The 27,780-nt window shown below is 45.9% G+C and overlaps 2 protein-coding genes across 4 annotated transcripts; one reads left to right on the top strand and one right to left on the bottom strand.

Annotated features, from left to right (window-relative positions):
* The first annotated feature begins 19,071 nt into the window (after positions 1-19,071).
* Positions 19,072-22,627, top strand: LOC103646094 (MDIS1-interacting receptor like kinase 2). The gene is made up of 2 exons (XM_020548188.2): positions 19,072-21,836; positions 21,919-22,627. The coding sequence occupies exon 1, from the start codon at positions 19,122-19,124 to the stop codon at positions 21,777-21,779; it is 2,658 nt and encodes an 885-aa protein (XP_020403777.1). The 5' UTR covers positions 19,072-19,121; the 3' UTR covers positions 21,780-21,836; positions 21,919-22,627.
* LOC100216615 (Serine racemase) lies at positions 22,543-25,857 on the bottom strand. Of its 3 annotated transcripts, none has more exons than XM_008669099.4 (7): positions 25,581-25,857; positions 25,126-25,318; positions 24,939-25,025; positions 24,614-24,844; positions 23,639-23,712; positions 23,365-23,551; positions 22,543-22,934 (listed from the first exon to the last, which is right to left on the bottom strand). In XM_008669099.4, exons 1-7 carry the CDS (start codon positions 25,840-25,842, stop codon positions 22,685-22,687), a joined length of 1,284 nt encoding a protein of 427 aa, XP_008667321.2. In that variant the 5' UTR covers positions 25,843-25,857; the 3' UTR covers positions 22,543-22,684. The 3 variants fall into 3 exon arrangements, with proteins under 3 accessions (XP_008667321.2, XP_035820468.1, NP_001136500.1); XM_035964575.1 differs by lacking the exon at positions 25,581-25,857 and adding an exon at positions 25,431-25,572 and having other exon boundaries at positions 25,126-25,337; NM_001143028.1 differs by having other exon boundaries at positions 22,544-22,934; positions 25,126-25,337; positions 25,581-25,701.
* Positions 25,858-27,780: the final 1,923 nt, after the last annotated feature.

Raw genomic sequence — 27,780 nt, 5'->3', positions numbered from 1 at the left:
TCGAGCGGTTAGGCTCTAATGAAGCACCGGGCTTTGATACCAATTGAAAGTCGCCTAGAGGGGGGTGAATAGGGCGAATCTGAAATTTATAAACTTAAGCACAACTACAAGCCGGGTTAGCGTTAGAAATATGAACGAGTCTGAGAGAGAGGGTGAAAAACAAATCGCAAGCAAATAAAGAGCGAGACACAAGGATTTGTTTTACCGAGGTTCGGTTCTTGCAAACCTACTCCCCGTTGAGGTGGTCACAAAGACCGGGTCTCTTTCAACCCTTTCCCTCTCTCAAATGGTCACTTAGACCGAGTGAGCTTCTCTTCTCAATCAAACGGGACACAAAGTCCCCGCAAGGATCACCACACAATTGGTGTCTCTTGCCTCGGTTACAATTGAGTTGATCACAAGAAAGAATGAGAAAAAGAAGCAATCCAAGCGCAAGAGCTCAAATGAACATAAGTCACTCTCTCACTAGTCACTATTTGATTTGGAATGAACTATGGACTTGGGAGAGGATTTGATCTCTTTGGTGTGTCTAGTATTGAATGCTATAGCTCTTGTAAGGTGTAGGAAGTTGGAAAACTTGGATGCAATTGAATGTGGGGTGGGTGGGGTATTTATAGCCCCAACCACCAAAAGTGGCCGTTGGGAGGCTGTTTGTCGAATGGCGCACCGGACAGTCCGGTGCGCCAACCACGTCACTCGGCCGTTAGGGTTCGACCGTTGGAGCTCTGACTGGTGGGGCCTCTGAGCTGTCCGGTGGTGCACCGGACAGGTCCTGTAGACTGTCCGGTGCACCGTCTGGCGCTGCTCTGACTCTGGCGCACACTGTAGCGCATTGAATGCGTTTGCAGTCAACCGTTGGCGCGAATTAGTCGTTGCTCCGCTGGCACACCGGACAGTCCGGTGAATTATAGCGGAGCGGCCTCCCATTTTCCCGAAGGTGGCAAGTTCAGCTTCGAGTTCCCTGGTGCACCGGACACTGTCCGGTGCGCCAGACCAGGGTGCCTTTGGGATGTCTTTTAGCTCTCTTTATTTGAACCCATCTTTGGTCTTTTTATTGGCTTGTTGTGAACCTTTGGCACCTGTAAAACTTATAGACTAGAGCAAACTAGTTAGTCCAATTATTTGTGTTGGGCAATTCAACCACCAAAATCAATTTAGGAAAAGGTGTAAGCCTATTTCCCTTTCAGTCCTGCGGCAACATACTCGGCCTCAGCGGTGGATAGGGCAACAGAAGTTTGTTTCTTAGAACTCCAAGACACCAGGGACCTTCCTAGGAATTGGCACGTCCCTGATGTACTCTTCCTATCAACCTTGCATCCAGCATAATCGGAGTCTGAATATCCAATTAAGTCAAAGGTTGACCCCTTTGGATACCAGATCCCGAAGCAAGGCGTAGCAACTACATATCTAAGAATTCGCTTAACGGCCACAAGGTGACAATCCCTTGGGTCAGATTGAAATCTAGCACACATGCATACGCTTAGCATAATATCCGGTCTACTAGCACATAAGTAAAGCGAGGAACCTATCATAGACCGGTATGCCTTTTGATCAACGGACTTACCTCCTTTGTTGAGGTCGACATGTCCGTCGGTTCCCATTGGAGTCTTTGCGGGCTTGGCGTCCTTCATTCCGAATCGCTTGAGCAAGTCTTGTGTGTACTTCATTTGGGAGATGAAGGTGTCGTCCTTGAGTTGCTTCACTTGGAACCCAAGGAAGTAGTTTAACTCGCCCATCATTGACATCTCAAACTTTTGAGTCATCACCCTGCTAAACTCTTCACAAGACTTTTGGTTAGTAGAACCAAATATTATGTCATCGACATAAATTTGGCATACAAATAAGTCACCATCACAAGTCTTAGTGAATAAAGTTGGATCGGCTTTCCCAACCTTGAAAGCATTAGAAATTAGAAAGTCTCTAAGGCATTCATACCATGCTCTTGGGGCTTGCTTAAGTCCATAGAGCGCCTTAAAGAGCTTACACACGTGATCGGGGTACCGTTCATCCTCAAAGCCAGGGGGTTGCTCCACGTACACCTCCTCCTTGATTGGCCCGTTGAGGAAAGCGCTCTTCACATCCATTTGGAACAACCTAAAAGAATGGTGAGCGGCATATGCTAACAAAATGCGAATAGACTCTAGCCTAGCCACAGGAGCAAAAGTCTCCTCAAAGTCCAAACGTGTGACTTGGGCATAACCTTTTGCCATAAGTTTAGCCTTGTTCCTTGTCACCACCCCGTGCTCGTCCTGTTTGTTGCGGAACACCCACTTGGTTCCCACAACGTTTTGCTTGGGACGTGGTACCAGTGTCCAAACTTCATTTCACTTGAAGTTATTAAGCTCTTCCTGCATGGCCAACACCCAGTCCGGATCTAGCAAGGCCTCTTCTACCCTAAAAGGCTCAATAGAAGAGACAAAAGAGTAATGCTCACAAAAATTAGCTAATCTAGAGCGAGTAGTTACTCCCTTGCTTATATCACCCAATATCTGGTCGACGGGATGATTTCTTTGAATCATTGCTCGGACTTGAGTTGGAGGGGCCTGAGGTGCTTCTTCCTCCTCAACTTGTTCTTCTTGTGCTCCCCTTGATCACACGCCTCTTCTTGATGAACCTGTTCATCATCTTGAGTTGGGGGTGACCATTGTTGAAGAAGAAGGTTGATCCTGCTCTTTGTGTTCCTGTGGTCGCACATCCCCAATTGCCATGGTGCGTATTGCGGCCGTTGGAACATCTTCATCATCTACATCATCAAGATCAACTTGCTCTCTTGGAGAGCCATTAGTCTCATCAAATACAACATCGCTAGAGACTTCAACCAAACCCGATGATTTGTTGAAGACTCTATACGCCTTTGTATTTGAGTCATAACCTAACAAAAACCCTTCTACAGCTTTGGGAGCAAATTTGGAATTCCTACCTTTCTTCACTAGAATGTAGCATTTACTCCCAAATACACGAAAGTATGACACGTTGGGTTTGTTACCGGTTAGTAGTTCGTACGACGTCTTCTTGAGGAGGCGATGAAGGTAGACCCGGTTTATGGCGTGGCAAGCCGTGTTCACAGCTTCCATCCAAAACCGTTCGGCCGTCTTGAATTCACCAAGCATCGTCCTCGCCATGTCTAAAAGTGTCCTGTTCTTCCTCTCTACCACACCGTTTTGTTGTGGTGTGTAGGGAGCGGAGAACTCGTGCTTGACACCTTCCTCCTCAAGGTACTCTTCCACTTCAAGATTCTTGAATTCGGACCCGTTGTCGCTTCTTATCTTTTTCAGCTTAAGCTCAAATTTGTTTTGAGCTCTTCTTAGGAAGCGCTTAAGGGTCCCTTGGGTTTCTGATTTATCCTGCAAAAAGAATACCCAAGTGAAGCGGGAAAATCATCAACTATAACAAGACCATACTTACTTCCCCCGATGCTGAGGTAGGCGATGGGTCCAAAGAGGTCCATATGAAGCAACTCCAAAGGTCTTGATGTGGTCATCACATTTTTGCTATGATGAGTACTTCCCACCTATTTACCTGCTTGACAAGCTGCACAAGTGAAAGTCGCCTAGAGGGGGGGGGTGAATAGGGCGAAACTGAAATTTACAAATATAAACACAACTACAAGCCGGGTTAGCGTTAGAAATATAAACGAGTCCGCGAGAGAGGGCACAAAACAAATCCCAAGCGAATAAGCAAGTGAGACACGGAGATTTGTTTTACCGAGGTTCGGTTCTTGCAAACCTACTCCCCGTTGAGGAGGCCACAAAGGCCGGGTCTCTTTCAACCCTTCCCTCTCTCAAACGGTCCCTCGGACCGAGTGAGCTTCTCTTCTCAAATCAAAGCCGGGAACAAAACTTCCCCGCAAGGGCCACCACACAATTGGTGCCTCTTGCCTTGATTACAATGGAGTTGTGATCTCAAGAACAAGTGAGAAAGAAAAGAAGCAATCCAAGTGCAAGAGCTCAAATGAACACGGCAAATCACTCTCACTAGTCACTAGGGCTTTGTGTGGAATTGGAGAGGATTTGATCTCTTTAGTGTGTCTAGAATTGAATGCTAGAGCTCTTGTAGTAGTTGAGAAGTAGAAGACTTGGATGCAATGAATGGTGGGGTGGTTGGGGTATTTATAGCCCCAACCACCAAAAGTGGCCGTTGGAAGGCTGTCTGTTCGATGGCGCACCGGACAGTCCGGTGCACACCGGACAGTCCGGTGCCCCCTGCCACGTCATCACTGCCGTTGGATTCTGACCGTTGGAGCTTCTGACTTGTGGGCCCGCCTGGGTGTCCGGTGCACACCGGACATGTACTGTTTGCTGTCCGGTGTGCCAGTATGGGCACGCCTGCCATCTGCGCGCGCAGAGCGCGCATTTATTGCGCGGCAGAGAGCCGTTGGCGCGGAGATAGCCGTTGCACCGGAGTCGCACCGGACAGTCCGGTGATTTTTAGTGGACGAGTCATTGGCTTTTCCCGAAGCTGGCGAGTTCCTGAGGCCGACCTCCCTTGGCGCACCGGACACTGTCCGGTGTACACCGGACAGTCCGGTGAATTATAGCCGAGTCGCCCTGGAAATTCCCGAAGGTGGCGAGTTTGAGTCTGAGTCCCCTGGTGCACCGGACAGGTACTGTTCACTGTCCGGTGGCACACCGGACAGTCAGGTGCGCTAGACCAGGGGTGCCTTCGGTTGCCCCTTTGCTCCTTTATTGAATCCAAAACTTGGTGTTTTTATTGGCTGAGGGTGAACCTTTTACACCTGTATAATCTACAAACTTGGGCAAACTAGTTAGTCCAATAATTTGTGTTGGGCATTTCAACCACCAAAATTATTTAGGAACTAGGTGTAAGCCTAATTCCCTTTCAATCTCCCCCTTTTTGGTGATTGATGCCAACACAAACCAAAGCAAATATAGAAGTGCATAATTGAACTAGTTTACATAACATAAGTGTAAAGGTTGCTTGGAATTGAGCCAATATAAATACTTACAAGATATGCATGGAATGTTTCTTTCTTTATTTAGCATTTTGGACCACGTTTGCACCACAAGTTTTGTTTTTGCAAACTCTTTTGTAAATCATTTCAAAGTTCTTTTGCAAATAGTCAAAGGTAAATGAATAAGATTTTGCAAAGCATTTTCAAGATTTAAAATTTTGTCCCCTTGTTTCAAATGCGTTTCCTTTGACTAAACAAAACTCCCCCTAAATGGGATACTCCTCTTAGTGTTCAAGAGGGTTTTGATATATCATTTTGAAATACTACTTTCTCCCCCTTTTGAACACAATAGGATACCAATTGAAAAATACTTTTGGAAAGTACTAAGTTTTTGAAATTGGTGGTGGTGCGGTCCTTTTGCTTTGGGCTCCTTTCTCCCCCTTTTTGGCATGAATCGCCAAAAACGGAATCATTAGAGCCCGCGAAGTTACATTCTCCCTCTTTGGTTAAAAATAAATGAGTTAAGATTATACCAAAGATGAAGTACGGTCCTTTTGCCTTGGGCTCATTTATCCCCCAAGGATAGAGAATTGCTTGGAGTGATGGCGAAGTATGAGTTACGTAGTGGAAGCCTTTGTCTTCGCCGAAGACTCCAATTCCTTTCAATACACCTATGACTTGGTTTGAAATAGACTTGAAAACACATTAGTCATAGCATATGAAAGAGAGATGATCAAAGGTATACATATGAGTTATGAGTGCAAGTTAACAAAAGAAATTCCTAGAATCAAGAATATTTAGCTCATGCCTAAGTTTGTTAAACGATTGTTCATCAAGAGGCTTGGTAAAGATATCGGCTAATTGATCTTTAGTATTAATGTATGAAATCTCGATATCTCCCTTTTGTTGGTGATCCCTTAAAAAGTGATACCGAATGGCTATGTGCTTAGTGCGGCTATGCTCGACGGGATTGTCGGCCATTTTGATTGCACTCTCATTATCACATAGCAAAGGGACTTTGGTTAATTTGTAACCGTAGTCCCGCAGGGTTTGCCTCATCCAAAGTAATTGCGCGCAACAATGGCCTGCGACAATGTACTCGGCTTCGGCGGTGGAAAGAGCGACCGAATTTTGCTTCTTTGAAGCCCAAGACACCAAGGATCTTCCCAAGAACTGGCAAGTCCCCGATGTGCTCTTCCTATTGATTTTGCACCCCGCCCAATCGGCATCCGAATAACCAATCAAATTAAATGTGGATCCCTTAGGATACCAAAGCCCAAACTTAGGAGTATAAGCCAGATATCTCAAGATTCGTTTTACGACCGTAAGGTGAGCTTCCTTAGGGTCGGCTTGGAATCTTGCACACATGCATACGGAAAGCATAATGTCCGGTCGAGATGCACATAAATAAAGCAATGAACCAATCATCGACCGGTATACCTTTTGATCCACGGACTTACCTCCCGTGTCGAGGTCGAGATGCCCATTGGTTCCCATGGGTGTCTTGATGGGCTTGGCATCCTTCATCCCAAACTTGTTTAGAATGTCTTGAGTATACTTCGTTTGGCTAATGAAGGTGCCCTCTTGGAGTTGCTTCACTTGGAATCCTAAGAAATACTTCAACTCCCCCATCATAGACATCTCGAATTTCTGTGTCATAATCCTACTAAACTCTTCACAAGTAGACTCGTTAGTAGACCCAAATATAATATCATCAACATAAATTTGGCATACAAATAAGTCATTTTCAAGAGTTTTAGTAAAGAGTGTAGGATCGGCTTTACCGACTTTGAAGCCATTAGCAATAAGGAAATCTCTAAGGCATTCATACCATGCTCTTGGGGCTTGCTTGAGCCCATAAAGCGCCTTAGAGAGCTTATAAACATGGTTAGGATACTTACTGTCTTCAAAGCCGGGAGGTTGCTCAACATAGACCTCTTCCTTGATTGGTCCGTTGAGGAAGGCACTTTTCACGTCCATTTGATAAAGCTTAAAGCCATGGTAAGTAGCATAGGCCAATAATATGCGAATTGACTCAAGCCTAGCTACGGGTGCATAGGTTTCACCGAAATCCAAACCTTCGACTTGTGAATACCCTTTGACCACGAGTCGAGCTTTATTCCTTGTCACCACACCATGCTCATCTTGCTTGTTGCGGAAGACCCATTTGGTTCCTACAACATTTTGGTTAGGACGTGGAACCAAATGCCATACCTCATTTCTAGTGAAGTTGTTGAGCTCCTCTTGCATCGCCACCACCCAATCCGAATCTTGAAGTGCTTCCTCTACCCTGTGTGGCTCAATAGAGGAAACAAAAGAGTAATGTTCACAAAAATGTGCAACACGAGATCGAGTGGTTACCCCCTTATGAATGTCGCCGAGGATGGTGTCGACGGGGTGATCTCGTTGGATTGCTTGGTGGACTCTTGGGTGTGGCGGCCTTTGTTCCTCTTCCTCCTTGTCTTCCTCATTTGCATCTCCCCCTTGATCATTGCCAATATCTTGAGGTGGCTCATTTGCTTGATCTTCTACTTCATCAACTTGAGTTTCATCCTCATTTTGAGTTGGTGGAGATGCTTGCGTGGAGGAGGATGGTTGATCTTGTGCTTTTGGAGGCTCTTCGGATTCCTTAGGACACACATCCCCAATGGACATGTTCCTTAGCGCTATGCATGGAGCCTGTTCTTCACCTATCTCATCAAGATCAACTTGCTCTACTTGAGAGCCGTTAGTTTCATCAAACACAACGTCACATGAGACTTCAACTAGTCCAGTGGACTTGTTAAAGACCCTATATGCCCTTGTGTTTGAGTCATAACCAAGTAAAAAGCCTTCTACAGTCTTAGGAGCAAATTTAGATTTTCTACCTCTTTTAACAAGAATAAAGCATTTGCTACCAAAGACTCTAAAATATGAAATGTTGGGCTTTTTACTGGTTAGGAGTTCATATGATGTCTTCTTGAGGATTCGGTGTAGATATAACCGGTTGATGGCGTAGCAAGCGGTGTTGACTGCCTCCGCCCAAAACCGATCCGAAGTCTTGTACTCATCAAGCATGGTCCTTGCCATGTCCAATAGAGTTCTATTCTTTCTCTCCACTACACCATTTTGTTGTGGAGTGTAGGGAGAAGAGAACTCATGCTTGATGCCCTCTTCCTCAAGAAAGCTTTCAATTTGAGAGTTCTTGAACTCCGTCCCGTTGTCGCTTCTTATTTTCTTGATCCTTAAGCCGAACTCATTTTGAGCCCGTCTCAAGAATCCCTTTAAGGTCTCTTGGGTTTGAGATTTTTCCTGCAAAAAGAATACCCAAGTGAAGCGAGAATAATCATCCACAATAACTAGACAGTACTTACTCCCGCTGATGCTTATGTAAGCGATCGGGCCGAATAGATCCATGTGTAGGAGCTCCAGTGGCCTGTCAGTCGTCATTATGTTTTTGTGTGGATGATGAGTGCCAACTTGCTTCCCTGCTTGGCATGCGCTACAAATCCTGTCTTTCTCAAAATGAACATTTGTTAATCCTAAAATGTGCTCTCCCTTTAGAAGCTTATGAAGATTCTTCATCCCAACATGGGCTAGTCGGCGGTGCCAGAGCCAACCCATGTTAGTCTTAGCAATTAAGCATGTGTCGAGCTCAGCTCTATCAAAATCTACTAAGTATAGCTGACCCTCTAACACACCCTTAAATGCTATTGAATCATCACTTCTTCTAAAGACAGTGACACCTATATCAGTGAATAGACAGTTGTAGCCCATTTGACATAATTGAGAAACAGAAAGCAAGTTGTAATCTAAAGAATCAACAAGAAAAACATTGGAAATAGAATGGTCAGGAGATATAGCAATTTTACCAAGTCCTTTGACCAAACCTTGATTTCCATCCCCGAATGTGATAGCTCGTTGGGGATCTTGGTTTTTCTCATATGAGGAGAACATCCTTTTCTCCCCGGTCATGTGGTTTGTGCACCCGCTGTCGAGTATCCAACTTGAGCCCCCGGATGCATAAACCTACAAAACAATTTTAGTTCTTGACTTTAGGTACCCAAACGGTTTTGGGTCCTTTGGCATTAGACACAAGAACTTTGGGTACCCAAACACAAGTCTTGGAACCCTTGTGTTTGCCCCCAACAAACTTGGCAACTACTTTGCCGGATTTGTTAGTAAGCACATAAGAAGCATCAAAAGTTTTAAATGAAATGGCATGATCATTTGATGCATTAGGAGTTTTCTTTCTAGGCAACTTGGCACGGGTTGGTTGCCTAGAGCTAGATGTCTCACCCTTATACATAAAAGCATGATTAGGGCCAGAGTGAGACTTCCTAGAATGAATTTTCCTAATTTTGTCCTCGGGATAACCGGCAGGGTATAAAATGTAACCCTCGTTATCCTGAGGCATGGGAGCCTTGCCCTTAACAAAATTTGACAATCTTTTAGGAGGGGCACTAATTTTGACATTGTCTCCCCTTTGGAAGCCAATGCCATCCTTAATGCCAGGGCGTCTCCCATTATAAAGCATGCTACGAGCAAATTTAAATTTCTCATTTTCTAAGTTGTGCTCGGCAATTTTAGCATCAAGTTTAGCTATATGATCATTTTGTTGCTTAATCAAGATTATGTGATCATGAATAGCATTAACATCAATATCTCTACATCTAGCACAAATAGTGACATGCTCAATGGTAGATGTAGAGGGTTTGCAAGAATCAAGTTCCACAATCTTAGCATGAAGAATATCATTTTTATCTTTAAGATTGGAAATTGTAACTTTGCAAACATCAAAATCTTTAGCCTTAGCAATTAAATTTTCATTCTCTAATCTAAGGCTAGCAAGAGATACATTTAATTCATCAATCTTAGCAAGCAAGTCAACATTATCATCTCTAAGATTGGGAATTGAAACATTACAAACATGTGAATCAACCTTAGCATTTAAAATAGCATTTTCATTTCTAAGGTTGTCAATCATCTCACGACAAGTGCTTAGCTCACTAGATAATTTTTCACATTTCTCAATTTCAAGAGCATAAGCCTTTTTAACCTTAACATGTTTTTTGTTTTCTTTAATTAGACAATCCTCTTGGGAATCCAAAAGGTCATCCTTTTCATGAATAGCACTAACCAATTCATTCAATTTTTCCTTTTGAGCTATGTTAAGGTTGGCAAAAAGGGAACGCAAATTATCTTCCTCATCACTAGCATTGTCATCACTAGAGGATTCATATTTAGTGGAGGATTTAGATTTAACCTTCTTTTTGCCGTCCTTTGCCATGAGGCACTTGTGGCCGACGTTGGGGAAGAGGAGTCCCTTGGTGACGGCGATGTTGGCGGCGTCCTCGTCGTCGGAGGAGTCGCTTGAGCTTTCGTCGGAGTCCCACTCGCGACAAACATGGGCATCGCCGCCCTTCTTCTTGTAGTACCTCTTCTTCTCCTTTCTTCTCCCCTTCTTGTCGTCGCCTCGGTCACTATCACTTGATATAGGACATTTAGCAATAAAATGACCGGGCTTACCACACTTGTAGCAAACCTTCTTGGAGCGGGACTTGTAGTCTTTCCCCCTCCTTTGCTTTAGGATTTGGCGGAAGCTCTTGATGACGAGCGCCATTTCCTCATTGTCGAGCTTGGAGGCGTCTATTGGTTGTCTACTTGGTGTAGACTCCTCCTTCTTCTCCTCCGTTGCCTTGAATGCAACGGGTTGGGCTTCGGATGGGTCTCCAAGCTCGTTGATTTTCCTCGAGCCTTCTATCATGCACTCAAAACTTACAAAATGCCCGATAACTTCCTCGGGGGTCATTTTAGTATATCTAGGATTACCACGAATCAATTGAACTTGAGTGGGATTAAGAAAAATGAGAGATCTTAAAATAACATTTACCACTTCGTGGTCGTCCCACTTCTTGCTCCCGAGGTTGCGCACTTGGTTCACCAAAGTCTTGAGCCGGTTGTACATGTGTTGTGGCTCCTCCCCTTTGTGAAGCCGGAACCGTCCGAGCTCCCCCTCGATCGTTTCCCGCTTGGTGATCTTGGTGAGCTCGTCTCCCTCGTGCGCGGTTTTGAGTACATCCCAAACCTCCTTGGCGTTCTTCAACCCTTGTACTTTGTTATATTCCTCTCTACTTAGTGAGGCGAGGAGTATTGTTGTGGCTTGTGAGTTGAAGTGCTCGATTTGGGCCACCTCATCCTCATCATAGTCTTGATCCCCTACTGACGGTACCTGCGCACCAAACTCAACAACATCCCATATACCTTTGTGGAGCGAGGTTAGATGAAATCGCATTAAATCGCTCCACCTAGCATAATCTTCACCATCAAAAGTTGGTGGTTTGCCTAATGGGACGGAAAGTAAAGGTGTATGCTTTGAAATGCGAGGGTAGCGTAGGGGAATCTTACTATACTTCTTGCGCTCTTGGCGCTTAGAAGTGACGGATGCCGCGTCGGAGCCGGAGGTGGAAGGTGATGAAGTGTCGGTCTCGTAGTAGACCACCTTCCTCATCCTCTTGTGCTTGTCACCGCTCCGATGTGGCTTGTGGGAAGAAGATTTTTCCTTCTTCTCTTTGTGATGAGAAGAAGATTTCTTCTCCTTCCCTTTGTTGGAGGAGATCTTCTTCTTCTCCTTTCTCTTGGTGCGGGACTCTTCCGATGAAGTGCTCCCTTGGCTTGTAGTGGGCTTTTCGCCGGTCTCCATCTCCTTCTTGGCGTGATCTCCCGACATCACTTCGAGCGGTTATGCTCTAATGAAGCACCGGGCTCTGATACCAATTGAAAGTCGCCTAGAGGGGGGGTGAATAGGGCGAAACTGAAATTTACAAATATAAACACAACTACAAGTCGGGTTAGCGTTAGAAATATAAACGAGTCCGCGAGAGAGGGCACAAAACAAATCCCAAGCGAATAAGCAAGTGAGACACGGAGATTTGTTTTACCGAGGTTCGGTTCTTGCAAACCTACTCCCCGTTGAGGAGGCCACAAAGGCCGGGTCTCTTTCAACCCTTCCCTCTCTCAAACGGTCCCTCGGACCGAGTGAGCTTCTCTTCTCAAATCAAAGCCGGGAACAAAACTTCCCCGCAAGGGCCACCACACAATTGGTGCCTCTTGCCTTGATTACAATGGAGTTGTGATCTCAAGAACAAGTGAGAAAGAAAAGAAGCAATCCAAGTGCAAGAGCTCAAATGAACACGGCAAATCACTCTCACTAGTCACTAGGGCTTTGTGTGGAATTGGAGAGGATTTGATCTCTTTAGTGTGTCTAGAATTGAATGCTAGAGCTCTTGTAGTAGTTGAGAAGTAGAAGACTTGGATGCAATGAATGGTGGGGTGGTTGGGGTATTTATAGCCCCAACCACCAAAAGTGGCCGTTGGAAGGCTGTCTGTTCGATGGCGCACCGGACAGTCCGGTGCACACCGGACAGTCCGGTGCCCCCTGCCACGTCATCACTGCCGTTGGATTCTGACCGTTGGAGCTTCTGACTTGTGGGCCCGCCTGGGTGTCCGGTGCACACCGGACATGTACTGTTTGCTGTCCGGTGTGCCAGTATGGGCACGCCTGCCATCTGCGCGCGCAGAGCGCGCATTTATTGCGCGGCAGAGAGCCGTTGGCGCGGAGATAGCCGTTGCACCGGAGTCGCACCGGACAGTCCGGTGATTTTTAGTGGACGAGTCATTGGCTTTTCCCGAAGCTGGCGAGTTCCTGAGGCCGACCTCCCTTGGCGCACCGGACACTGTCCGGTGTACACCGGACAGTCCGGTGAATTATAGCCGAGTCGCCCTGGAAATTCCCGAAGGTGGCGAGTTTGAGTCTGAGTCCCCTGGTGCACCGGACAGGTACTGTTCACTGTCCGGTGGCACACCGGACAGTCCGGTGCGCCAGACCAGGGGTGCCTTCGGTTGCCCCTTTGCTCCTTTATTGAATCCAAAACTTGGTGTTTTTATTGGCTGAGGGTGAACCTTTTACACCTGTATAATCTACAAACTTGGGCAAACTAGTTAGTCCAATAATTTGTGTTGGGCATTTCAACCACCAAAATTATTTAGGAACTAGGTGTAAGCCTAATTCCCTTTCAACAAGGTCTATCTTTTTCGAAAGTTACATTTGTTAGACCTAACACATGTTCTCCCTTTAGAAGCTTGTGAAGGTTCTTCATCCCCACATGTGCTAGACGGCGATGCCACAACCAGCCCATGCTAGTCTTATCGATTAAGCATGCATCTAGATCGGCCTCCTCCTTCGAAAAATCAACTAAATAGAGTTTTCCGTCTAGTACACCCTTAAAAGCTAATGAACAGTCACTCCTTCTAAAGACAGACACATCTACATTTGTAAATAAGCAATTGTAACCCATATTACATAATTGACTCACGGACAGCAAGTTATACCCGAGCGATTCAACTAAAAACACATTAGATATGAATGCTCAGATGAAATAGCTATCTTTCCTAGTCCTTTAACCTTGCCTTGATTCCCGTCACCGAATATGATTGAATCCTGGGAATCTTTGTTCTTGACGTAGGAGGTGAACATCTTCTTCTCCCCCGTCATGTGGTTTGTGCATCCGCTGTCGATAATCCAACTTGAGCCCCCGGATGCATAAACCTGCAAGGCAAATTAGGCTTGGGTTTTAGGTACCCAACTCTTGTTGGGTCCTACAAGGTTAGTTACAATAGCCTTAGGGACCCAAATGCAAGTCTTGTCTCCCTTGCATTTGACCCCCACCTTTTTAGCAATCACTTTTTCATTTTTACATGAAAGAACAAACTTAGTATTGCAAGCATGAAAGACAGTGGTAGATCCATTATGTACTTAGGAGTTTCTCTAGTGTTTACCTTCTTTTCCTTTGCCATTAGACAAGTATGATGCTCGTTGGGGAAGAGCGACGACTTGTTGAAGGCTGAGGCGGCGAGTCCTTCGTCGTCGGAGTCGGACGACGAACAATCCGAGTCCCACTCTTTACCAAGGTGTGCCTCGACTTTAGCCTTCTTGTAAACCTTCTTGTTCTCTCTCTTCCCACTCTTTTCTTGTCCCTGGTCCCTATCATTATCGGGACAGTTAGCAATAAAGTGACCAGTCTTACCACACTTGAAGCAGGAGCGTTTTCCCTTTGTCTTGCTTTTGTTGGGATGTTCCTTGCGTCCTTTTAGCGCCGTCTTGAAGCGCTTGAAATGAGGGCCATTTCATCTTCATTTAGCCTGGCCGCCTCAACTTGCGCCACCTTGCTAGGTAGCCCCTCCTTGCTGCTTGTTGCTTTGAGAGCAACGGTTTGAGGCTCGTGGATCGGCATTGGGCCATTCAACGCCTCATCAACATATCTTGCCTCCTTGATCATCATTCGTCCGCTTACAAACTTTCTGAGTATTTCCTCGGGCGTCATCTTGGTGTACCTAGGATTTTCACGGATAGAGTTTACAAGATGAGGATCAAGGACAGTGAAGGACCTTAGCATAAGCCGGACGGCATCGTGGTCCGTCCATCTCGTGCTTCCATAGCTCCTGATTTTGTTGACCAGGGTCTTGAGCCTGTTGTACGTTTGAGTTGGCTCCTCCCCCTTGATCATTGCGAACCTTCCTAGTTCGCCTTCCACCAACTCCATCTTGGTGATCATGGTGGCGTCGTTCCCCTCATGTGAGATCTTGAGGGTGTCCCAAATTTGCTTGGCATTATCCAAGCCTCCCACCTTATGATACTCTTCCCTGCACAAGGATGCTAAAAGAACAGTGGTAGCTTGTGAATTTGTTCATTGATAAACATGGGATTATCCGTACTATCAAATTGCATTCCATTTTCTACTATCTCCCATATACTTGGATGAAGAGAGAACAAGTGGCTACGCATTTTGTGACTCCAAAATCCGTAGTCCTCTCCATCAAAGTGTGGAGGTTTACCAAGAGGAATGGAAAGCAAATGAGCATTGGAATTTTGCGGAATACGAGAATAATCAAAAGAAAAATTTGAGTTGACCGTTTTCTTTTTCTTGTCGTCGTCGTCTCTTTGGGAAGAAGAGGACTCGTCGATGTCGTAGTAGACTATTTTCTTGATGTGCCTCTTCTTCTTCCTATCCTTCTTCTTATGACTTGAGCCTGAGTCAGTGGGCTTGTCATCTTTTGGCTCATTGAGGAAGGACTCCTTCTCCTTGTCATTGATCACCATCCCCTTTCCCATAGGATCCATCTCTTCGGGCGATTAGTCCCTTCGTGAAGAGAACGACTCCGATACCAATTGAGAGAACCTAGAGGGGGGGTGAATAGGTGATCCTGTAAAAACTTAAAACTTAAAGCCACAAAACTTGATTAAGTGTTAGCGCAATGAAAACAAGTGGCTAAGGACCGAGCTCTTGTGAAACACAATAGTCACAGTGAGAACAAGCACAAGAGATACGATGATTTATCCCGTGGTTCGGCCAAGTATAACACTTGCCTACTCCACGTTGTGGCGTCCCAATGGACGAGAGTTGCACTCAACTCCTCTCAAGTGATCCAATGATCAACTTGAATACCACGGTGTTCTTCTTTCTTTACTCTTTCCCGTTTGCGAGGAATCTCCACAACTTGGAGTCTCTCGCCCTTACAATAAGGATCAAAGTGAAAGCACTAGAGTAAGGGAGGGAAGCAACACACACAAAACCGCAGCAATACGCACACATATAGCCAAGACTTGAGCTCAAATGAATAGCACAAAGTTCACCACTAGAACAGAGCTCAAATCACTAAGAAAGTCAATCGAGTGCGCAAAGACGGAGTGTGAATGATTAAGAATGCTCAAAGTATGCTTGGATGACTCCTCCATGCGCCTAGGGGTCCCTTTTATAGCCCCAAGGCAGCTAGGAGCCGTTGGAGGCATTCTTGGAAGGCAATTTTTGCCTTCAGTCAGGTGGTGCACCGGACAGTCCGGTGCACCACCGGACATCCCCTGTTCACTGTCCGGTGCAGATAGCCTTCCTAAATTGGTGCAACCGACCGTTGAAGACTTGGAGCCGTTGGCGCACCGGACACTGTCCGGTGCACAGCGGACAGTCCGGTGCCCCCATCAGGCCGTTGGCTCGGCCACGCGTCACGCGCGGATTGCGCGGCCGAACGTTGGCTCACCGGACAGTCTGGTGCACCACCGGACAGTCCGGTGAATTTTAGCCGTACGCCGCCGACGAATTCCCGAGAGCGGCCAGTTGACCAGACGCCAGCCTGGCGCACCGGACACTGTCCGGTGCACCACCTGACAGTCCGGTGCACCCAGACTGCGCAGAGTCTTGGCTGCTCCAGCCAAGTCTTTTTTCCTTTTGTATTTTCTCTGATTCTAGCACTTAGACAAATATGTTAGTACACAAAAATCAATGTACTAAGTACAGAATCATACCTTGTACCTTGATTTTCACTTCTTGAGTCTTTGGCACAATTTAACACTTAAACCATTTGTGTTGGGCACTTAATCACGAAAATACTTAGAAATTGCCCAAGGGCACATTTCCCTTTCACAACGGCGCCGTCACGATGTCCAGCTCATCATCCACCTGAAACTCAACCTGCCACGTAAGTCACTACTGATCGGCCATGAATTCTTGTACGCTGGGACGACGACCGTTGCTGATGTTGTGTGAGTGTCCTCGAACAAGATGTATGTAGAGGAGTAACACATCCGGTGGTGCAATGGCTAGGTGTACTACCTCGCTGATGAGCCCGGGGTGCACTTTGTTTGGCAGCCCAGCCAAGAGTCATCGGTACTCGCCATGTCGTGCGCGTCCGACGACTACTATATCAAGGACTATGGTGTCATCTTGGCGCCAGAGGTGACACAAAGGAGGACCGACAGCAATGACCACTCGCCATCATCGGGGTAGCTTTTATGCCGGCCTGCCTTTAATCCTCTTCACAAACACATACACTTGCCTTTTTTGTTTAAGCAAGTGTGTATGGTGTTGCGTACCTGATGGCTGACAATGTACGAGGGAACTAATGCCGACAGGTGTGGCACGTGCTCTTCAATGATGAGACCATGCAAATCGTGGCATATATCGAAGTCTGCATAATACCGATGGTTGCAATGTAGTAGTGAAACAGCTAAATTAAAATAACAAAATTTATGTATGGCTAGGATTACAAATAGATTATGAAACATTTTCTTATAACAATATTGTGAGTCATTTTCATAAACCAACATGTACTACCTCGCTGATGAGCTCGGGGTGCACTTCGTTTGGCAGCCTAGCCAAGAGTCATCGGTACTCGCCATGTCGTGCGCGTCCAACGACTACTATATCAATGACTATGGCGTCATCTTGGCGCCAGAGGTGACACAGATGAGGACCAACAACAATGACCACTCGCCATCATCGGGGTAGCTTTTATGCTGGTCTGCCTTTAATTCTCTCCGCAAACACATACACTTGACTTTTTTTTGTTTAAGCAAGCGTGTATGGTGGTGTGTACCTGATGACTGACAATGTACGAGGGAACTAATACCGGCAGGTGTGGCACGTGCTTTTCAATGATGAGACCATACAAATCGTGGCATATATCGAAGTCTGCATAATACCGATGGTTACAATGTAGTAGTGAAACAACTAAATTAAAATAACAAAATTTATGTATGGTTAGGATTACAAATGGATTATGAAACATTTTTTTATAACAATATAAGACACATTTTATATATAAGTTATTATGTTATTATATGTTCCCGTTGCTACGGACGGACATCCACCTAGTAGTCAAATAAAGACGTGGAGTGCATTGAAAGTCAAAGCCATCATGTAATATCTACGTACCCACTTGGCAGTTTTAGTCATTTAGTTCGTCAGGTTTACACTTCACACCAATTCAATAATATGCTACCGGTAGAACTACACATATCGTTTCTTTGAAAGTTGAACCGTTTTATATTTGCTGTTTCTATATAAGAAGTATAATATCTATGGTGTATTGGTGTGTAGTGTCACTAGATTGGTTATTGTGTAATATAACTTCAAAATAAATATATTTGTGAAGGTACAAATGTTATATTAATTAGTATTTGTTTTAGCTCTTATTCTCTTGTTTTTATGTCTATATTTAAATGAATGACGATGAATCTATACACATATATAAAACATATACATTATATGAATTCACTAATTATCTAAAATAAATTTTAATTTGGGACATAGAGTAATTTATAAGCGAAATGTGCTGGTTTAGTACGGTAGGATTTGTATTTAGGGCTAGTTTAGAATCCAAAGTAAATTAGCTTATTTTTTATTGGGAAAATAAAAATCACTTGGAAAAATCGAGTTCCAAACTAGCCCTTAAAGGTGACACTCTGAGAGCAAATATTGGGGGAAAAAAATAAAGGAGCCTGTTAGTAGTGGAGATTAATTCCATTGATCTTGAGTCAACATTTTCTTACTCCGGTTGTTGGGCCTTATACAAATTTGTCTTTGAGAGCGATCTTCTTTGACTTGAGGGTGCAGCCTGTTAGGCTATTCACAATGGGGATTTCATGTCACTGTTTCCAAAAATGCCACATCAGATTTATGGATGAATGAAATACCCTCTCTCAATAGAGAGTTTCATCTCACTATTTCATATGTCAACATACTTCTTAAATGCTGTATATAAATAACCAATAGGATTTACTCAATTATATGAAGATGAAACAAAACACTCTCAGTGGAGGTTTCACACAGTTTCCAAGATCTTGGAAACGAGTTAACATGATTTCATCCCCATGAAACTCCATGAAACTCTTCCTTCTTAAATGATGTGACATGTCATCAAAATAGCTGATGTGCTAAGGCTATTCACAATGGAGGTTTCATGGGGTGTTTCATGTATTAATTAGCCTGCCACATCAGCTATTTTGATGACATGTCACATCATTTAAGAAGGAAGAGTTTCATGGAGTTTCATGGGGATGAAATCATGTTAACTCGTTTCCAAGATCTTAGAAACTGTGTGAAACCTCCACTGAGAGTGTTTTGTTTCATCTTCATATAATTGAGTAAATCCTATTGGTTATTTATATGCAGCATTTAAGAAGTATGTTGACATATGAAATAGTGAGATGAAACTCTCTATTGAGAGAGGGTATTTCATTCATCCATAAATCTGATGTGGTATTTTTGGAAACAGTGACATGAAATCCCCATTGTGACCTATTCTAGAATCTAGATTTAGCATGACCAGTTGTCGGGTTCTTAGTCGGAGTTCCCGGTAGATACGTTCTGTTCGATCCGTGCATGCTCTTTTCTACATGGGTGTGTTAGCGCTAATTATTACTCTGGCCATGTTCCAGCCATGCCTGCTCGCCAACGCCTCCAGCTCCACTGGAGGTGTGCATCTAGGGTCCCAGCAAGCGGCCCTCCTCCAGTGGAAGTCCACCCTACGGAGCAGCTCAGCGTCGCTGGATTCATGGCGGGCCGGGACCAGCCCGTGCAGCAGCAACTGGACGGGCGTTGTTTGCGGCGCCGTGGCGCACCGTGGTCGCCGCGCCACGCCTCAGGCGGTGGTCCGCATCGACCTGCCGAACGCCGGTGTCGACGGGCGCCTCGGTGCGCTCAACTTCTCGGCGCTCCCGTTCCTCCGATACATCGACCTCAGCTACAACAGCCTTCGCGGTGAGATCCCTCGGTCCATCGCCTCATTACCGGAGCTCTCCCACCTTGACCTCACCGGCAACAGGCTCCATGGGCACGTACCACGGGAGATGGGCAGCATGGGAAGCCTGACCGTGCTGTTGCTCTCCCTGAACAACCTCACAGGAACCATCCCTGCGTCCATTGGCAACCTAACTAGGCTAGTTCAGCTTACCATCCACAAAACCTCGCTCATAGGGTCCATCCCGGAGGAGCTCAGCAAGCTCACCAGCCTAGAGTATTTGCAGCTAAGTGGCGACTTACTGAGCGGCCGGATACCGGAAAGCCTTGGCAACCTGACCAAGCTAAGCCTCCTGCGCCTTTACGACAACCAGCTATCAGGTCCCATTCCGTCCACTCTCGGCAACCTTGTTGAGCTGCAGAGTCTCCAGCTCAGTAGGAACCAGCTCGTAGGCCGTATCCCACCGAGCCTGGGGAACCTTAGCGCACTCTACGAAATCTGGATGTACGAGAACGAGCTGGCAGGCTCAGTCCCAGCTGAAATTGGCGCTTTGGCGGGCCTGCAGACGCTGCATTTAGCCGAGAATCTCATTTCAGGTCCAGTCCCTGAAACTCTCACCGGCCTCACGAATCTGAACATGCTCCAGATCTTCAGCAACAAGCTCTCCGGTCCTCTGCCTCTAGGGTTTTCAAACCTTAGCAAGCTGGAAGTGCTCGATCTTGCCAATAACTCTTTCTCGGGAGACTTGCCCTCTGGGTTCTGCAATCAGGGGAACCTCATACAGTTCACTGTCTCCTTGAACATGTTCACCGGCCCTATTCCCAGAGACATCGAGACATGCAGGAGCCTGCATATACTTGACGTGGCTTCCAACCAACTCTCAGGAGACGTATCAGGTCTGGGGCCATACCCGCACCTTTTCTTTGCGAACCTGGAGAGAAACAGCCTCCATGGACGCCTGTCAGCAGAGAGCTGGGCCTCGAGCATCAACCTGACCATCTTCGACGTGGCCAGCAACATGGTGACCGGAAGCTTGCCGCCTGAGCTATCAAGGCTAGTGAAGCTGGAGGAACTGCTTCTCCACGACAACAACATGACCGGCAGCATACCGCCAGAGTTAAGCAATCTGACCAACCTGTACTCGCTCAGCTTGTCACAGAACCAATTCTCAGGCAACATCCCGCCTGAATTCGGTCGGATGAGCAGCTTACAGTACCTTGATATACAGCTGAACAGCCTTAGTGGGCCGATACCGCAGGAGCTTGGCAGCTGCACTCAGCTGCTGTTCTTGCGGATCAATGGCAACAGGTTGACCGGGCATCTGCCGGTAACCCTTGGAAGCCTGTGGAAGCTGCAGATTGTGTTGGATGTCAGCAGCAACGAACTCACGGGTGAGCTACCGCCGCAGCTTGGGAACCTGGTGATGTTGGAGCTCTTAAACCTCTCCCACAACAACTTCAGTGGCAGCATACCTTCCTCCTTCTCCAGCATGGCTAGCTTGTCAACCCTTGACGTCACATACAACGACTTGGAAGGCCCTCTTCCAACGGGGCGGCTGTTTTCAAATGCCTCGTCACCAGTAACATGGTTCCTCCACAACAATGGCCTCTGCGGAAATCTCACCGGGCTTCCAGCATGCTCTTCACCTCCAACAATAGGGTACCACCACAACAGTCGAAGGAGGAGGACTCGCATCTTGGTTGCAACGACCATTTCTGTTCCCTTGTGCATGCTCACCGTTCTTTTTGGAATCATTGTGATCATCCGCAGAAGCGATAAACCACACAAGCAGGCAACAACGACGACCACAGCTGGTAGAGGTGATGTGTTTTCGGTGTGGAATTTTGATGGAAGACTAGCATTTGAGGACATCGTTCGGGCGACAGAAAACTTCAGCGAGAGGTACGTTGTTGGGTCAGGCGGGTGTGGAACCGTCTACAGAGTTCAGCTACAAGGGGGCAGACTGGTTGCAGTGAAAAAGCTCCATGAAACTGGAGAAGGTTGTGTTGTCAGTGATGAGGAGAGATTCACGGGTGAAATCGATGTGCTGACAAGGATCAGGCACCGAAGCATTGTCAAGCTATATGGGTTTTGCTCCCACCCAAGGTACAGATTTTTAGTGTACGATTATGTCGATAGAGGGAGCCTTCGCGCGTCCTTGGAAAACGTGGAGATCGCAGGGGAGCTGGGCTGGGAGAGACGAGTCGCCATTGCAAGGGACGTTGCTCAAGCTCTGTATTACTTACACCACGAGTCTTGCTTGACACAGAATTTAAGGCTTACGTTTCAGACTTCGGCATATCAAAGATCGTAAGACCTGATTCGTCAAACTGGAGCGAACTAGCAGGAACATACGGTTATATAGCTCCAGGTATACATGCAGCTTGATTTATTTTACCAAGCATATTATTCTTCATTTTCACTCTAATGCTGTTATCTGTGCAACGCTGTAGAGCTTTCACACACGCCAGCGGTGACGACGAAATGCGATGTCTACAGCTTCGGTGTGGTTCTGCTGGAGATAGTGATGGGGAGATACCCTACTGAGCTGCGGTCCAATAATTCACTGCAAGGACAGCATCACCAGCTTGCAACGGAGACTTTGGACAAGCGTCCATCATCGCCAACATTAGCGGAGAGGCACGAGATTTCTCTGCTTGTCCAAGTAGCACTTGCATGCCTGCAACCTTCCCCCAAATCGAGGCCAGAGATGCAGGAAGTTTATCAGAAACTGACTCATGACCATACTTAAGGCTAGTCTGAGAACTCTATTTTTCTAAGGATTTTTTATTTTCCCAAGAAAACATGAACTAATTTCTTTTGAAAAAATAAAAATCTTTTAGAAAAAAATAAGGTTCCCAAAGTAGCCTTTACTGTTCTTTTGCCACATCTTCTTGTGACCTTACACTGAAAAACTAAAGCGATTTTTATGTCCTTAACAAACTCATAATCTTCCGTGACAAAAGAATTGTATTTATTTAAAGCTAGACAATATTTGGAAGGAAAAAGGGGAATCGATTTGAAGAACATTTGGAAGGAAAAACTGCTGCCCCAGCCTTCGGTTTCAGTGATCGATGTGGCTGCAACTGAATAACCCATTGATAAAAAAACAGGTAATAAGTGATGTTTACAACGAACTATTCCAAGTTTACAAACGACTTGTCTAAAACTATCACGTTTGAAATTCAAGGGCAATATCATCGGTCCTACTCTCTCCAATCAGTGTTTGTACATAGACTGCCAGAGAGTGCCAAGGTCAACATTCCCTCCAGAAACAATTATCCCTATCTTGCTGCTCTCGTGCCAAGCAGAGCTTTGCTTAAACTCGTCGGACAGTGCTGCGGCCAGGCCAATTGCGCCACTGGGCTCAACAGCCACCTTCAGGATCTCATAGCACATTTTCATGGCGTCCACAATGGCAGTGTCATCCACAACGATAACATCGTCCACCAAGTCACGCACCACAGGCCTAAAATACAGAGATCAAATGTAACATATTAGAAGTTCTCTAGGGTATTGCTTCAGAAACTTGCAATTAAATAGAATCCTTCTAAGCGAAAGCACCTTTTGTGTGGTGGAGCTGTGGGTGCACGTGTTTAAAGGGTTAAAGACTATGTGCATCCCTTGTTGGTGTAGATTAAATACTATGCTCCTTTCACTCCCAGTATCATAATTCTCAGTGTAACTGGAAGTTCTACCCAAACAACCTAAGATTGAGTGTTGGCAGTGTTGCAAATAAGTTCAGGAAATTAACTCAAGAAACCTTCTGGTCAAACGAATTATCCAGCCTTTTCACCAACGTACCAAGAAACAAGGAGAACATTTTAGAAAGGCTCAAAAGAACTCAACAAAGCAAGCAAAAAGGATTTTGCATATCTGTTCTATGCAAATTGCTTTACCATGTCAGGTCTCCAAGAAAAGCTCGTAGTCCATCAGCAATGGTGTTTGTGGAAGGCAATGTGATGATCTTTCCAGCAGCCTTAGACTGAGCAGAATCATCAGCACCTTTTGGTTCTGCTGCTAGAATGCGTATCGAAGGGTTTATGGCCTTTGCAGCAAGGGCCACACCAGAAATTAAACCACCACCTACAGTTCAATAAAAAAAAATATTTATGAAAGTTCAAAAATGAAATTATATCGTTTACATCACAAAGGAGTTCATGCAGTACATACCACTAATGGGAACAATTATTGTGTCAATTTCAGGGACTTGCTCCAAAAGTTCAAGGGATACTGTACCCTGACCACTGGAAAACCAACACAAAACACCATGCATTAAGAGCAAATATCAGCAACGCAATAAAGCAAAATGAGAGAGTGGGTTGATACAAAAATGTTTCACATGATAGAGTAGTTTGTGTTTTTTGGTTAATATTTTACATCACTCTATCAACAGGTTAAGCGGCCTTTTTATTTAATGTCATTTTGCATCCTTTTGTGCCTGGTTGCCCCCACAAACTTATGCTCTAAGTTCTTTCATTTCCCAACCCACATTTCTCCTGAATTCTGTAATCTTCTATACAAGCAGGGTCTTACTTTTGTCTAAAAACAAAAAATGGTATTCATTTACAACAAATGGCCGAACAAGCAAAATACAAAAGTGGTTGATGTGCTAACATCAGTATCAACTATCAAGTAACTCCATATCATTTTTTAACCATTTCACTAGAAGAACCCATCAGCACTGAAGTAAACATCTGAGTGAAATTCTTCGTACATGGACATCCGTGGTTCACTGATCCTCAATATTCCAGGGAGGATACAGGACCCCAGAAAGTTGAACTGACTGCTAAATCTACATGCTCTGTCCTTCAGTAAATTGCTAACGAAGCCATTTCGGGTGTGTTGCTTCCAAATCATAGTGATCACCAAAAAAAACATACTATCAGTTCCAAATGCTGGACTGACTTCTCTTGCACTAGAAGACAGTTGCTTAGGATTTAAGAATTAAACAGGGAAATAGAGTCAAGTTACACACTAAATCCACTTAACATTATCAGAAGCACTGTCTAAGCAATTGTGAAATAAAATAGATAAATAATAACATTACATATCAGATGCATCTATTGGGGAATGAATATGATATTCATGTAACAGAAGAGCTAAACAAAAAAGATTCTTTTTCATGACCAAAAGTCCAAAACACACCTGATAGTGTATTTACTATTGAAGGGATGAATAAGAACAGCGCCGGTCTCCTCCTGGACTCTTTTACAAACATATTCTCTCGATTCAATGCTGGCATCGCTCCAAATAATATGACCACCGTAGCGCTTAACATTTTCAACCTTACACGCTGGTGCATTTCTTGGAATGACAATGTGCGCAGGTATGCCACGCAGCTTTGCAGCCAAAGCCACAGCAGCGGCATGGTTCCCACTGCGAATAAACCATCCATCATATCATACCTTTCTGTTCTACTGATGTCGCATCTAGAAAAACGCAGGGAAAAAAAATGAAGCTAGCACCAAACCTGCTATGTGTCACAACGCCCTTTGATACCTGCTCATCGTCAAGTGCGAATATCGAATTCGAAGCACCTCGGATCTTGAATGCGCCCCTACACAACAAAACTCAACATTTCCCCACTCAAACAATAAGTACTGTACCAATTATAGAGCATCCCAGAACCGAAAAACACATCGGTCAGTAACCCTCACGCTTTCTGGAAGCACTCGCACTTGAAGAAGAGCTTCTTCCCCACCATGGCATCGATGGACGTCGACGACATAACGGGCGTCCTGTGAACGTACGGCGCAATGCGGGCCTGCGCCTCCCTGATGGAATCAATGTCGGCAGCATAGCCTTGGGCTTCCGATATGTCACCGGTGCCGTCTTTACTTCCCATCAGACCTAGCACAGACAATCAATTCTGTATAGTGTTATTAGTGCGGAGCGATTGAAGATAGCACGGGAGAGCAGGCTCAGTTGAAACCCCCAAATTTATTGGAAAATAAACTGTTACTAGAGCTCCAGCACGCAACAAACTGGGTGGATCGGAGTATCCGGCCGAGTAGGAAAGATTTCGAATTGATTGGTCGCAGCAAAGAAAATATCCTGTGGAGCAAGACTGGGTCGTGGAACAATCCGCCCAAGGCAAGTAGGAGTTCCTTACCAACAGCAGAGAACCAATCGAAGTCCGGATCGCCGGACGATTGTACACCTCTCCAGTTCGCCACTACGCGCCAAAGACTAGGAGAGGGGAGAACGAGGAGTCGAGGAAGAGAATGTACAGTACCAACGGGAGGATGAGAAGAGTTTTTTTCACAAGAAATTCTTATTTTTCTAAGAGAAAATAAACTAATTTTCTTTGAGAAAATAGTAATCACTTCAAAAAATACAGGGCGTTTGGTTTCACAGATAAACTGATTCGGCATGACTTGATCGGACAGCAGTCCGTCTGGTGATTTCATACGGAATGGATTGATCCCGTATATTGGCTTACAAACAAAACATGGTGATGATGGATGATATCCTTCTATGATGCAAACCAAATATCAACGGAAGATCAGATATAGGTTTAGATGGCTTCAGAAGCGACCAAACCTGAAATCCAAACACGCTTATAGAGTTTTCAAACTAGCCCTAATAGTACTCCTTTTAACAGTCTTCTCCCATATGGTATTCTTAAATTCATCTCCTTTCTAATGGTACTTATCCTTGCGTGACCATATTGCCCTCCCCTGCCTTCGCATCGAGTCTGTTGTAAAAAATCCAGGCTTCCATTATCCATGGCCTGCTCACGGTCGTGCTTCGTTCTGACCAAGAACGCATTCTTTACATGGAATAGGCCTAATGATTTCAACCGAATAACTTCAGCTGCTATACCAGACCAGCCATCAACCATTATGTATGTCATGAAATATGTTGCCTTCATAGGAATGGACTCACCAACAACCTCAAGAATTCTTATGGTGACACAAGTGAAAATGACATATAATAAGATAATGCAACTTTTAGGTGGACAGCAAATTTGACCAAAACTATCATAATGCAAAAAATGATGTTTAAATTTAGTGTTCTTATTAGCGGACTGGTGGATGAAGTTGTCTAGAAGGACTACTACAAAAATGTGGTCACCAGATATCCTAATATGAAGGACAATTTTACATTGACGACAACCTTCGTCACACTTTTACTTGGCAATCATACAGTAGTGGGGACAGTTTATAATCGTCTTCATTCAATCATTCTAGTAACCATCAACAATCCTGAGCATGTCCATATTGTGTCTGAGCAGCCACCACGTCTTGGTGAACCATTTCATCAGTAACCTGGCGGGTAGAGCGCCTCAGGTGCATGGGTAGACCGGTAGAGCAGCCACGTCTTGGTGTGTCCTTGAGTTGCTGTGGACGGCTCAGGCGAGCGGGTAGAGCACGAAGAGGTGCGTGACTCGGCGCAGCTGCACGACGCAAAGCTTGGGGCGATGGTGGCGTCCATGTCGCTGACCAGCGCCTAGTACAAAGATGTAGAGCAACCAAGATCATGATACAACGGCGAGGAGAGATGCTAACCTGCTGCGGTGGCCGTCGAGGTGTCGAGGAAGGCAGACACTCGTTCCTCCGTTTGGCGATTGGCGGACGCTGTTAGGGTGCTTTTGTCTAGGAGTCAATATGAATAGAGCGTCCGCGACGACTAATATGCAATCTTTACTATTCCTTAAGATGCTAAGGAGGGCGTCCACACCCCTGTGGCTCCGCCCTCCCCCCGCTAATCACCACGCGCATGCGGCCCCGTTTTCGTCCCCCGCTAATCTCGCCGCGGCATCTATGGCTCCGCCCTCGCCCTCCCCCCAACCTGTCCACGCCCGCGCGGCCTCCCTCGCACCCCACCTCAATCTCCTACGGACGTCCCCGCATCTCGCGGCCGCCGTGCCCACGCGCCATCGGCCTTCCCCCATTGTGCCCCCCGTACCTCCATGGCCGCCGCCTTCACTCGCTATCTCTCCTCGCCCTTCCTTGTACAGCATCCACTGGATCTAGGAGCACGGCGTCGCGTGGAAGCCCGTGCCATACCCGTAGGCCTGCCACCCACCTCCCCTGGCGTGCAACAGCTTTCACGCTCCCCTGCCCCCGCCATGCCCGCACTGGATCTGCAGAACATCCGCTGCTGGCACACTCCTTAGGTGCGGCGGCTGCACCTGCACAGCCGGTTCGTCACCAAGCTCGGGGGGAGTGGCTCGTGGCAGTCGCCTCGACGTCGTCCTCCGTGCCGTCCGACGAGGTGTCGTCACCCCAGATCCGGATCCCGCCCCCGTCATCGGCGTCTCCTCCCTCACCCGCCCGAGACCCACGCGTCGATGTCGCCCAATCCGC

Source organism: Zea mays, chromosome 2, assembly GCF_902167145.1.
Source record: "Zea mays cultivar B73 chromosome 2, Zm-B73-REFERENCE-NAM-5.0, whole genome shotgun sequence".
Lineage (NCBI taxonomy): Eukaryota > Viridiplantae > Streptophyta > Magnoliopsida > Poales > Poaceae > Zea > Zea mays.
This window is presented reverse-complemented; position numbering and strand designations above follow the sequence as displayed.